The 14,324-nt window shown below is 42.9% G+C and overlaps 2 protein-coding genes and 1 pseudogene across 2 annotated transcripts in view; all 3 read right to left on the minus strand.

The window, feature by feature from the left end:
• GFPT1 (glutamine--fructose-6-phosphate transaminase 1) overlaps positions 1-11,201 on the minus strand; it is a 55,417-nt gene extending 44,216 nt beyond the window's left edge. Inside the window, exon 1 of the mRNA XM_054727954.1 lies at positions 11,034-11,201. Within this exon, the coding sequence (XP_054583929.1) occupies positions 11,034-11,040 (7 nt within the window). The 5' untranslated portion in view covers positions 11,041-11,201. The remainder of the gene's footprint in view (positions 1-11,033) is intronic.
• On the minus strand, positions 7,402-7,500 carry LOC114233734 (U2 spliceosomal RNA; annotated as a pseudogene).
• A 2,297-nt stretch (positions 11,202-13,498) lies between the features above and the next one.
• Positions 13,499-14,324, minus strand: part of NFU1 (NFU1 iron-sulfur cluster scaffold) — a 29,919-nt gene continuing 29,093 nt past the window's right edge. Inside the window, exon 9 of the mRNA XM_008147507.3 lies at positions 13,499-14,232. The gene's annotated coding sequence lies outside the window, so the exon portion shown is untranslated. The remainder of the gene's footprint in view (positions 14,233-14,324) is intronic.

Raw genomic sequence — 14,324 nt, forward strand, 5'->3', positions numbered from 1 at the left:
TCCCCCCTCTCCCCATCCTCCCCTATCCTCCCTCTGAGGTCCGATAGTCCGATCGATGCCTCCTTGTTTCTGGTTCTGTTCTTGTTTATCAGTCTATGTTGTTCATCATTTCCCCTAGATGAGCGAGATCATGTGTCACTAGAGATATACTTATAAGAACTGAATGTGAGACGAGCAATAATAGTTATGCTGACAGGCAAATGAATCAGTCTGTAGTGAGTTTCTTTCTGGACCAACAGTTCTTTTGAGACCCAATATCAATGTCTACCAGTTCCTTATGTGTACATGTCAGCACTGACCCCTCAGCTCTGGATGGTGGACAAATGGTGGTAACTGAGGTCCGACTCCCTCTGGTTTGGTCTCGGCCGGACCCAGGGGCACGGCTTCACCCGGACTCAGGGGCACGTGGCCTCACCTGGACCCAGGGGGCGCGTGGTCTCACCTGGACCCAGGTGCGCGCGGCCTCACCCGGACCCAGGACCCAGCCTCACCCGGATCCAGGGGCACACGGCCTCACCCGGACCCGGGATCCAGCTTCACCCGGACCCAGGGGCGCGAGGCCTCACCCGGACCCAGGGGTGCGTGGCCTCACCCAGACCCAGGTGCGCGCGGCCTCACCCGTAAATTTAATATTAATTTTAATATCAATTCAGATATTGCACTGAGTTACATTGGCTCATTATGTGACTCTTGAGTTCTTGAGTACAATGTCATAAAAAAAGAATCTTTTAAACCAATACCCATCTCCAAACAAACTTACAAACTTGTGACTGATAAACTAATTAAAATTCACTCAACATTTGTTAGTTCACAAACAAGTACTCTTGCACAAAAAAGTACCCTTTTGTTGAAGAAACCCTGAGAATTCTTTTAACTCATTTGTGTCTTCAAAGCATTCCACTATAGCACCCAGCCTCAGCTTCCCCTTCTGTTAAATGAATGAGTTTGACTAAGAGAAAGTAAAATAGTTTCACATAAGGTGCCAACAAATTATTAAATGGTAGTGGCTAGCTGTAGAGAACACCACTAAAAAGGATTCAATGGCCCCTTTTCCTAAACAGGAAGGAAAGACATGATTGATTAGCAATATCTATTACCTGGGGAGTGATAGCATAAGGACCACGTATTTCCTACCTCTGTCACTGGAGAACATTTACAGTGTCCTCCAACTCGATATTGGTGATTTCTGAGAATTCTTCTCTGATTTGCTTTAGAGACTTTCCTGATTATTTTGACATTTTTTATTCTGATTGAGACATTTTATTTGCATGCATGTATTGTACCCCTAGAAAGAGAATCCCAGGATTTTCCCTCCTGTGTGTTTTCATCTTGCTTCTTCATGGTCCATGATGCCAATTGAGGTTGTCAGTACAACAAAACCAAATTGCAAGTGGGAGAAGGTTGTTCTGCCATTTTTCTAGATCTTTGAGTTGCATATTAAATCTGATTACTCCACTCTTGTTTAACCTGCCCAACACCTCTCTTAGTTCTGTGATCATGAATAATTTCAATTTCGCCAGTATAACCATGCCTCATCATCAGTTAGAAACTGGACGCTAATTAGACCGAACAGCAGAACGACCATCCGGATGACCTTCCAGACGAAGGCCTGGATCCCAGGTGCCAGAGGAAAAACGGTGCCGGCAACCAGGGGAAGGAAGGCCTATTGCACAAATCTTCGTGCAAGGGGCCTCTAGTGTATTTTATATTGTCTGTGATCCCCTATTAGTGATGCTAAGATTCATCACTGGTTTAAGGTAAAGACAAAGACAGTAATTTAGCCTATAATATTCTGAAAGCACCTAAAAATACTTTTTTGGTTCACTATTGGGACAAAGAAAAGGAAAAGAGGAGAAGTGAAGGAAGAAGAAGTAGGAGCAATATTTCTCCTTAATAACTGGACAGGACCTGGCAGAAAAGGATGACACACATAAAGAAATTTTCTAAGATCAAAGTAATAGAGATGGGAGAAGGGAGAAAGGGAATTAACCTAACTCATCCCTGGTTAGGAAAATTAAAGATGAAGAGATTGAATCTGCCAATTTTATACACCAGCTCCTTGACAGAACCAGTGGCCTAACGACAGTCCACCAGTTGGGATTAGTGAGTTATCGTAATCTTGGGGTAGCTGGAAAAATATAATGGCACATAACCAGCCTATCAGGCATGCAAAGGCATGTTTACAAGGGAGGTATTCTTAACTCAAAACAGTGCTTCTTAGAGTAGAAATCACTAGATTGATCCCATTTCCAGGTCTTCAACTTGTCTTATCAAACCTCCCAATAAAAAGTTCTGCTTAGGGTAACTACAAAATCCTAAAAATACTCGCCACCACTCTTCAGTAATTGCTCCCAACCCACACAAAGTAGTTGTAGGGAGCACAGATTTCCTATTCCCAAACCAATAGATGCTTGTACCTCCAGGTATCATTCTCAGAAAATGGCAACTTAAATTCAAAGCACTTAGGAGCACTTTGCTTAACAACCTGGATCTTAGACTTGACACACCTGGTTAAAAGCAACTTAATTGTAAGTAAAGATTTCTAAGCCTTATTAAAATGAAAACTGAATACAATTTAGCTAACTAATCAAATTATTGAAGTTCCTATGCCTGGTTGAATTTATGTCCTTATGAATTTCTTATGAATAAGAAATTTTACTTCTACATATTTTTTCACTTAGCAACTTCAGTATTTTGAGACCCTAAACAGAACTCATCAGTGTTAAGTGTTCAGATCAGGGGTCCTCAAACTTTTTAAACAGGGGGCCAGTTCACTGTCCCTCAGACCGTTGGAGGGCCGGACTATAGTTTAAAAAAAAACTACGAACAAATTCCTATGCACACTGCACATATCTTATTTTGAAGTAAAAAAACAAAACGGCAAAAACACCCGCATGTGGCCCGCGGGCCGTAGTTTGAGGACACCTGGTTCAGATTCTCTAAATTTTATACTTTCTCAAACTCCATCTACAATAACAATTAAATTTCACTTATTTGTTTCATTTTTTTGTTAATCCTCACGCAGGGATATTTTTTCCCATTGATTTTTTTTTTTTTTTCCTGAGAGAGTGAAAGAGAGGGTGGGGGTGATAGAGAAAAAAAGAGAGAGGGGAACATCTATGTGAGAGAGATACATCGATTGGTTGCCTCCCACATGTGCCCCAACCTCGGCTGTGGGTCGAACCTGCAACCTTGGTACCCACCCTTGACTGGAAATCGAACCCACAACCCTCGGTGCATGGGCCAATGCTCCAACCACTGAGACATACCAGCCAGGGTCAATTAATTTCATTAAAAATATTTTTTCTTATAATGAAAGTTTACAAATTAATTCACCACCATTATTAAAGATTCAAATTACACAAAGGCTACAGAATGAATTGTGAAAATCTCTTGCTTAAGGGGAGATAACGAACATTAATTCAATACACATTGACCCAATCCTTCAGCTATGAATGTTTTTACATAAATGAACCTAGATATACAGTGAGTGTCCAGATTATTATGACCATCCCATCAGTACTTCATTGGGCCACCTTTTGCCTTCAATACTGCAGCGATTCTTCTTGGCATTGACTCCACGAGATGTTGAAAGGTGATGCGAGGAATCTGACACCATGCCTGATGAATAGCACTGTCCAGTTCTGTGAGATGTGATGGTTGTGGAACCAGCTGCCTGACGGCTCTTTTAACTTCGTCCCACAAATGCTCAATTGGATTGAGATCTGGTGATTGTGGGGGCCACCTAAGCAAGGTAAAGTCTCCCTCAGGTTCTTGAAACCACTCCTGCACACTACGAGCACCGTGGCATGGCGCATTGTCTTGTTGGAAGAAGCCATCTCCACTGGGATACGCCATCAACATGATAGGATGAACTTGATCAGCAACGATACTTAGGTATGTTGTGCTAGTCAGATGTTGTTCCACACGAATTAAAGGGCCCAAATCATGCCAGGAAAACATGCCCCAAACCATAACACTGCCCCCACCAGCTTGAAAGTTTGTACTCATGCATGTGGGGTGCATGCTTTCATGCTGTTTCTGCGAAATTCTCACTCTGCCATCTGCATGATGCAACTGGAAACGAGATTCATCAGACCACATGACTTTTTTTCCAATGCCCGACTGTCCAATCCTTGTGTTCCTGTGCGAATTGGAGACGTTTTATCTGGGTAACTGCAGACAGCAAAGGTGTTCGAACAGGCCTTCGGTTTCCATATCCCATACAATGCAGTGTACGGCTAATTTGCCTACAAACATCAGATGGTCATAATAATCTGGCCACTCAGTGTATGTGGCTTTAAAGGGCTTTTTAAAAACATAAATTTGATGACACTGTATATACTGTTCTGTACTTTTTTAATTAAAATGTTGACATCGTTCTATGTCAGTATAACACATCTACCCAATTCTACTTAATGGCTGCATACCAGTCCATTAATAGTCATATTTTACCTAACCATTTCCCTACTGAGATGTTCCTACCTCTTTGAAATAACAATACTGCAATTAAAGTTATACACATCAACTAAATATATGTCATAAAACACAGTCAATACTACTATAATTGTGGAGGCACATTCAACAGGTAAGACCCCTTTAGAAGATGAAATATTATGAGATAAAATTTTCTACATTCCTAAAAACAAAGTAAAAAATTGTATAGAGTGACACAATGAGGAATTTCAATTATTTACGTGTTTTCTAATTGTTTAAAAATATTCTTCCTATTTACAAATGCTGGTTTGAATGTCCCCTACTTTGCTGGAAATATATATTGCCACTAGAAGGAGCTCTATAACACCTCTCCTGCACATTTAACAATCTGGAACTCAAAGAACTATTTAAACACTAACACCTCTAGTTATACTATCCCTCACAGTCTACTTATGTCATCTTTCCTGAGAAAAATCATGCACTTCCTGCTCACAAATCTTCAAACGTTTAATCTCTCCCACTTCTCTCTGATCAATCATATCAAACGAGTTTTTCATTATCCTCCCAAGCCAGCTTTTACTCCTGATTCCCTGACACCCTTACAGTGAGGTCCATCCACGCATTTCAGGTTCACTTGCAAAATGGCCCTTCCAACAGCTGACCAATCTTTTTAATTCATTTGTCTAACTTTCCCCCAGATATTTTTCTAAAGGCTAGAATCTAGACTAGTCTCAAATTCCCATTTCTCCCTTCCCAGCTTCTTTCTCAAGATTCTCACTTTATAGAACCAAAGTCTTCATCTTCATCTTAACAGCATAATACATGATATAGGCTTATCCTTCCTTATAAGCTCAAAACAGAAAACATATTCTACATATCTGAACCAGCCTCTCCTGCTCATAACTGTTGATAAGTATGGAGGAGAGACGCTGCCTGTCCTACAAGCTGGACCCAGACGGCTTTCTGCAATCCCCCCTTACAGACTATCTGATCATAAATATGTTCACTCTGACATAAATCAGCACCCCCTCCCTTGCCTCCTGTTATCTGTTGGTCCTGGAACAGATTGTTGTCCTGGTCAATGTAATTTCCATACCTGATAGCATTCATATACTCGTACCTGTGACTATCCCCCCACTACTTTTACCCTCTATAATTCTCTGGTGCCTGCCAAGTGGCACAGGGATCCATTTCATCTTACAATCACCCAAGACATGCCTCAGATGTAAGTTTCCCTTAATAAACTCTATTAAATTAACAGATTGGAGTGGCCCATATCTTTCTTCAGTCTTTCCCTGCCCTCCACTTATGGAGGTCGATTTTCAGTTCTGTGGTTTTTCCCTGGGTCTATGTGTCCTCACATAAGTTTTGCTTCAACTTTGTAAATACAGAACTTTAAATATATATATATATTTTTTTTATTTCAGAGAGGAAGGGAGAGAGATTGAAACATCAATGATTAGAGAGAAGCATTGATCTGCTGCCACCTGCACACCTCACACTGGGGATCAAACCCTCAAGCCAGGCATGTACCCTGACTGGGAATCAAACCGTGACCTCCTGGTTTATAGGTCAGCACTCAACCACTGGGCCACACTGGCTGGGCTAAATACAGAACTTTTTGTTAACATCAAAATATTTTGAGGATCCTATACAATAGTGGGTTGAATTTTTATTATCTAACTTTTATTCAAATTATAGATAATGCTTAGAATATGAATTGATCAATGAATGACCCATAATAGGTTCACAGCTCATAAATCAAGGACCACAGCTCTAGAACTCAACTTTTCAACTCTATCAGAAATCTCAGTTCCACAACACTCCCTTCCTTTGTTGGTATACTTGCCCTCCTCCTCAACACAAACTTCTGCCTTCATATATGTAACATCTCTAATGATTTTATTATAGCCCAATGCAATTAACTTCTCTCTGCAGTATTAAACATGGATGACCTTCTTCTACCTTTGCAGATTCTGTCCATGGCAATACATACCACTTTGGAACTCTTTTGCCTTTAACCACAGGTCTTTGGCCTCTTTTCCTGGCACTTCTATTTCTTCTTTCAAACCCGCTGGCAGTAGTTCTCAATTTATTTCTGATTCCATTGCTTGTTGGGTAACACATGCCGTCAATATCTTGTACTAGTTCTCTACCCGCTGGCACTATTCCTCAACATAAAAGTCCTGCCTAATAATCTAGAATGTTCCTGGCCTAACCAGTTTCTCAATTTCTATTCATGCCACTCAGGGTTTGTAACATGGCAATGAACAGGGACTCTGTATTATCACCTACACCTGTTGCATGTGTATTCATTGTTTCCTCAAATCAGACAGCAATTCCTTAAAGGCAATTTCCTTGTTTTATAGTCTTCTCTCCAAATGGCAGAGTGCCAAATATAAAGCCATCATTTCAAATATCTTCTAATACTTTCAAGGTACCTGAAATGTAGTCAAAAATTCCAAGACCACAAAAAGAGAACACTATTTTGCAGATGTTAAATAGGGATGAAGTGAAAGAAAGGTTGCATAATTAAAGGTTTAAGAAATACTGGTTACAGGTTAACAGGTTTATTTGTAGATCTTCTTAGATCCTTTAATCTTGCTAAGTGCAAATCTCCAAAAGCAGAATGTCCCAAACTGGTGTGTTATAAAACTCTTTCCTACCTTTTACTGCTCATTACCAGCACCTATTAACTTCTCCCTTTCCAGGGAACACAATTGAGGAAATGCTTGGTAAGCAATTAATTAATTTTCTTTAACAATTACTTTATATCCAGTATGATTTCTAAGGATATGTTAATAGTACTGGTTTTATGACTCATCCTAGCAGCAAGTGTCAACATTCTCCAATTACCCCCAAAGTCATTAGACAGTATAATTACAAAAAAACTTTTTAAGAATTCATTTCAGTATACTTTTAAATTGCAGCTGCCTTACTGCTTTTAAATATTACCTCATTTACAAAAAGTCTATTTACATACACCATCATTTATTTTTTTTAAAAAAAACAACAGCAAAAACTGTTACTCACTTGATCTTAGCCAAAAGGCCGAGAAGCGATAGCAAAAACTGTTAAAAGATGTGGGTAGCTTCAGCAAGTTGACAATCTCTCACCAAAGCCAAAGGTTAAAAGAAATAAATAAAAAAGAACAAAGTGTATTCCAAAGAACCAAGAATAAGAGGAAGATAAAATAAATTTGGGACATAAACATGCTATTCTTCTCTGGGAAATTCATAACTCTTAGCATATTAAAGTTTCCAAGAAGTCCTCCAATTTAAATTTAAAAAAAGACAGTTCAACATAGTTTAATCTGTTGCTCCCCAAATTTACTTGACCATGGAAACTTTTTTTTTCCTTAAGCATACCACAGGATTATAGCCTTCATTCCTCTGCTTCAATATTATGCAATGTTGAAATAAAATAATCTTTTAGAAAAATCTGAATAGGCAGCAGGAAATCGACGGTAAATCTACATTTTTCCCACCTGATCTCACTCCCCACTCAATCTGTCTAAAAAATTTACTTCAATGATTAAGATGTGGGAGGAAAATAAAGACAAACTTTTGTCCTAACAGTTAACCTTCATAATTAAATTAAAGGGAATAAATTCTAGACCTTATTCCAGATCATGCAAAACTGTGGTCTGGAGAGGGTTAAAAAAGCAGGACCTCAAAAATAACTCAAATACTAGTTGTTTATTCTTTATAACCTGTTTCCTCAGCAATAAAACTCTGGAATGGGGTGTTGGCTAAGTGAAATGTGACATCTAGTATCCACCCTAAAAGCCTCACTCTAATCTGCACCTTTTCTGAACCAGATCAGTTTTTTTCTTTTATAGTACACTAGAGGCCTGGTGCATGAAAATTCAGTCCCTCAGCCTGGCCTGCCCCCTCTCACAGTCTGGGAGCCCTCAGGGGCCGAAGGCGACCTGGTGATCAGGGGAAGGTGACGCCCCCATCACACCTCTGCTGCTGCTACTGCCGGCAGCACAAGCCTCGGCTGGCCCTGGTTACCTGAGCCTCGGGCAGCCCTGGGCGGCTGGGCAGCTGCCATCTGAGATTTGCCTGTGCCTCGGACCGGCCCTGGGTGGCTGGGGGGATGAGGGGGCTGGGGAACTCCAGAGGCAGGCGCACGGAGCAGCTGGACTCGTCTGGGGGCTGGCCCGACCGTGCCACGCGCGTGCCGCACACCTGCCGCCTTGGCGGGGCTGAGGGGACTGGGCGCTGCCATCTTGTGGCTGTGGGCGCTGCCATCTTTAAGGGCGTGGTAGTCAATTAGCATATTCACTCCTTATTGGTTGTGGGCGCCACCATCTTTGTGAGGGTGTGATGGTCAATTAGCATACTCCCTCTCTATTAAATAGGATACTTTGACTTCCTTTCCCCTGGAACCGTAGTCGGCAAACTGCGGCTCGTGAGCCACATGCAGCTCTTTGGCCCCTTGAGTGTGGCTCTTTCACAAAATACCACGGCCTGGGCGAGTCTATTTTGAAGAAGTGGTGTTAGAAGAAGTTTAAGTTTAAAAAATTGGGCTCTCAAAAGAAATTTCAATCGTTGTACTGTTGATATTTGGCTCTGTTGACTAATAAGTTTGCCGACCACTGCCCTGGAACAACATGAAGAAATTATCTACAACCAGATAGCCAGGTACTTAACTAGGTGCACACCTCATCATTCAGGAACAGTTAATTACCAAATGAAGCACACTGGGGATTAACCAGTTTACTACGTCACTGCTCCAAATTAAATTATGTGTTCTTGCAAACCACTCTACTATCTAGACCAGCGGTTCTCAACCTATGGGTTGCAAACCCTTTGGGGGTTGAACAAACTTTCACAGGGGTCACCTAAGACATCCTGCATATCAGATATTTACATTATGATTCATAACAGTAGCAAAATTACAGTTATGAAGTAGCAACGAAAATAATTTGATGGTTGGGGGTCACCACAACATGAGGAACTGTATTAAAGGGTCGCGGCATTAGGCAGGTTGAGAACCACTGATCTAGACGGAGCAAAAGTATATCTAATGCTAAAGTCAGCTCGACTAATAATTTCAGAAAGCTATTTAAAGGTTTTCTTTTTTTGTTTGTTTTTTTAAACTACTCTAAATTTAAACATGCTCCTCTTTTTCAGAAGCTGAAAGTTGCATAAAGTTTAATACAGGAAAAATAAAGCTAATGAGAACTTGTTACCTCCTGCTCAGTTCTTGCAAAAAGCCACAAAGAATAAGTTTCCCAGATAGTTTCAATTCCATCACAAGCATACCTCCCTTTCAAAAGTGTTGTGTGTTTTTCCCAGTCAGGAGTAAGGTTAGTTGTAAATTTCAATAAGAAAGGTAATGATACAATTCTTTATACTGACAATGAATGGCCAAGTTAATACCAATTTTAGTGCAGATCAGTCATTTCAGATTCAGACCATTCCTTTTAGCTAACACTTTTAGTAGTAATACTAAAGCAACTAAGTCTCAAAACATGAAATAAAATGGCCTAACTTTTTAATTCTTATGTTAATCCTCACCCAAGAATATTTTTCCATTGCTTTTTACAGAGTGGAAGGGGTCGGGGGAGAGAGAGAAACATCGATGTGAAAGAGACACATCGACTGGTTGACTCCCTTACGGGCCGGGGATCGAGCCTGCAACCGAGGGTCGAGGATCGTGCCCTGGACCAGAATAGAACCCAGAACCATCTATCCCCTGGACCAGAATAGAACCCAGAACCATCTATCCCCTGGACCAGAATAGAACCCAGAACCATCTATCCCCTGGACCAGAATAGAACCCGGGACCATCTATCCACTGAGCCAAACCAGCTAGGGCAGGCCTAACTTTTTTAATTGTTCAGGTAAAACATTCACTAAAGGTAGACCACTATTTTTCATAGGTATTTTAAATGGGTGCACATGCAAGTGATCAATGATGTGTGATCCATCGCCATGGTCACTTCCGGGCCTCTTCCACCAGATGATCAGGTGTGACCCCACTCACCAAGTTATTGATTAGCAATGGTTTCTGCTGAGACAGGGGTGGCAGGAAATAAGACCATGTGTAATGCCATTGTCAGAGCTCTAGTTAAAGTTCTGTTCTCTACTGGGCCTGACGGAAAGACAGCAACTAAAAATAAGTACTTTTTAAAAGGTGAATCCTAGAAGAATACAAGGTCAGTTCAAGAGAACCTCACCTCATGTTCCACAGGTTGCCTCACTCACCTGGCGGACTCTTGTGAGGTCACCCCCATCCACACCTCAGTGCCTTCCTTCAGCCCTCTCTTCTTTCCCAGTTCAGTACAAACACCTCTCTTCGCTCCCGGTTCCCTTCTCCGCGCCCAGCCGCCCCCTTCACTCCTCCAGATCCCCTCCGGGGCCCGCCCCCCTCCCCGGTACCCTCCTAAGTCCACCACACCCCTCCAGCTCGCAGAGGCCGGCCTCCGCTCCCGGCCCCCGCGGCCCCCGCGGGACGCCCCCCGCCCTTCATCCTGCCTTCGCACCCTCCACACTCCCGCTCCCGCCGGCGCCTCAGGCCTCAGCAGTGCCCGCACCGCTCCCGAGCACCGCCCCGCAACACGCCCCCCGCCCGCGGCCCCTTACCGCACATGATGCCGGAGGCTCGCTCGGTCCGCAAGGCGAGTGGTGAGCGGCTGGCCGAGTCGGGAGCACACAAGAGCCTGTGGGGCTATCAGCGGGCTTGGGGGTAAGGAGGTACCCGCACGACTCCCTCGAGGATGCGGCAGCCGAGGTAACGACTCCCTTCTTGGCCTCCGGGACTCGCCAGCAACTGCCTCCTGGCCCCGCCCCTCGGCACGCACCGCGCCGCCGCCGCCTCCACCGCCCGCAGGTCCCATTGGGCCGCGTCCGCGCCGCTCACGCACAGATCCCGCCTCCCCGAGCCGCCCCGCCCACGAGCCCACGCAGGCGCTGGCCTGCTGGCAGCGAGGACGTGGCAGCGCCTCCCGGCGCATCCGCTTTAGGTTCCTGGAGCCGCCCGGCCCGGGGCAAGTAGCGGGAGGAACGGCGCCGCGGGGGAGGAGGAAACTTGTTGGCTGGCTGGGAATGAGAGGAAGATAAGGAAAGAGGAGGATGGGATTGTTAGCAAAGCAAATAACGTTGGGTGCGCGCCTAGTTCAATCCTAGGCTCCAAGTTCCGGCACGCCAGGAAGCGGGGAAAGAGGAGGAAGAAAGCAGCCAGCCGGACAAATAAATCAGGGTGGGAAAGGGACAGAGACCTAACAAAATTTGCAAAGAATTGAAAGGAAAGAGATACCAAAATTCCTGGTTGCAAAGCGCTGTGCAGGTTCTGTTAGTCTTCCAGGTGTCAGGCAATTCATTTCCCGACTTAGGCACTATGTTGTACGCTTGTCCTCCAAAAGCCCTCCGCCCCCATTCATTGACTCCCTAACCTCGTTTTTTGCAGAAGGGCAGGGGAGACTTCTGCTGGCCCATCTGACAGGACTGTAGGAATTGCCTAGATTTGACAGTCTTACGTTGGACTCATCGACGATTAACTCATTCTATTAATTAATGCACCATTCCTGCCAAGAGAAACTTAATCAAAGAGAGATGATGTTTCTGAGAATTTATTACCTGAGCATTTGCTTTAGAAAGATTTAAATAGTGTCTTTAGTCAAATGTAGATGGTTATCATAACTCTATTAATGACTCTAGAGTAGAATCAAATAAAAACGTATAAGGCAAATAGAACATGACACGGACTTCTGACCTCAGATGTCTCATCTTACTTCACACTGCTGCTCCTTTCCTACCCCACCTTCCAGCTCTTTACACTCCAATAACGTTGAACAGGTTATCTCTCAATTGGGCCAATATCCTCAAGACTTTTGCACACTTTGGTTACTCTTCATGGAATCCACACCCCTTCCCTCCTTAAGAGGCCGGCCTTTTAGGGAAAACCTTTTTTGTCTCCCCCCGAGAGACATAAGGACATGCATTAACCTCTCATTCTTTGAGTTGCCCCTTTTAAAGCAATATACTTTGATTTTTTTTTACTTTTGCTTTTTGCATATTCCTCTACTAGGCTGTTTCTTGAAGCTAGAACAAGGGTTTGCATACTCAACACCTGGTATAGAACTTACCACAAAGTAAGGGATCAAAAATGCTTTTGAATGAGTGAAAAAAAAGTCTAATGTTCTTAGTAGAATTTACTTTCTATGGCTGGTTATATGATCATGTGAGCAAAGGGCTTTTCAGTTTTTCTGAGGGGGGAAAAAATATCTTTTTATCACTGGCCTCAAAGAGAGGCCAGAAAATGTCACATTGGTCAGAGTATTTCTAACATGAAAACCCTTTAATATTTCAGGCCCTTAAACAGCTTCCTATATCACCCAAAGTTTAAAAAACAACAGTGAGCTGTTTGAAAATAGACAACACATTTGGGACATAAACATGCTATGTTTATGAGGGAAAGTACATCTTAGCCTCAGACCCTCATCTAAGAGGTTCTGGTAAGCCCTCAGTAATACTTCCAGGATGTCATGGTATGATTACAATGTTTCTGTGTATGTGTTTGTATTGACTTTAGAGAGAAACATCGATGTGACAGAACCATCGACTGGCTGCCTTCTGTATGCACCAACTGGGGATCAAACCTGCAACCTGGGTATGTGCCCTGACCAGGAACCACACCCAAGACCCTTCAGTGCACAGGAAGACGCTCCAACCACCTGAGCCACACTGGCCAGGGCATGATTACAATGTTTGAACAACACCTTTGTAAGCTGCCAGAAATCCTGTAAATGCCACAAAGGGAAGCCAGCAGGACCACCAGAGTTCTCATGCTCAAACTATAATTGTTGAATCCCCCTGCTTTCCTCTTCTGCTTGTTTCTCCATCATGACTATCAATTTGTCTTGTCCATCTCCATTTTACAGCTATTTTGGAAGGTGTTTAATGCACCAGTTGAGAGGAAGAAACTTTTAAGGCCAATTATTTTCCCAACTGTTTAGTGCACGCAGACCCAGAGAAAGCCCCGAGAATGAAAATTTACCTCCATAAGTGGAGGGCAGAGAAAGACCAAAGAAAGAAGCTGGCCACTCCAGTCAAGTAATTAATAGAATTTATAAAAGGAAACTTAGAAGACATGTCTTGGGTAGCTGCAAGACAAAATGGGTCCTCATGCCATTCATTGGCAGATACCAAAAAATTACATAGGGTAAAAGTGGGCAATAATCCCAGGTACTAGTACGTGAATGCTAGAAATTATATGCTTGACCAAGTCAGGATAACAACCTGTTCCAGGACCAGCATATCGCAGGAAGCAAGAGAGGCGTTGATTTATGTCAGAATGAATATCAATTCAGACAGTCTAGAAGTTGGGTTTACAGAAAGCAACCTCTGTTCTGGTCCAGCTCTAGCACACAGGACAGGCAGCGGTCACGTCATGGAACAGCCTTTCCACCACACCAACCCAACCTTGAACAACCTCACCAACCCACTGAAACAAAGAGCCCTTTGTAACCATGTGCCAGTCCAGACACTGATATAGAAGCATTTTGTTTGACTGAACCCCATCTACACAGAGCTTTGCCTGAGCTGGACCTTTGGAAATAACTAGGAATGAATGGGGACATTTGGTTCTTACTCAAACATCTGAGGAAATGGGAAGGATTTTCTCTCTGATCAAAAGTCTTGAACAGAATTGAAAAAATAAAAAGTGATGATGGTGTGTCATTTATTTTCTCTTTATGCTACTCCATTTCCCAGATTAGTCCTGTGAAATCTAATGGTTCTCAGCATCCTCCTTGCCATGCATCAGGGCTTCTAGTTGTCATTTCTAAAGAAATGAAGAACCATAATTGAAATAGATGTATAAGATTATCAACTTCCACATTTGTGATTTTTGTTATCCCTTAGCTGACTCCCAGT

Source organism: Eptesicus fuscus, chromosome 16 (assembly GCF_027574615.1).
Source record: "Eptesicus fuscus isolate TK198812 chromosome 16, DD_ASM_mEF_20220401, whole genome shotgun sequence".
NCBI lineage: Eukaryota > Metazoa > Chordata > Mammalia > Chiroptera > Vespertilionidae > Eptesicus > Eptesicus fuscus.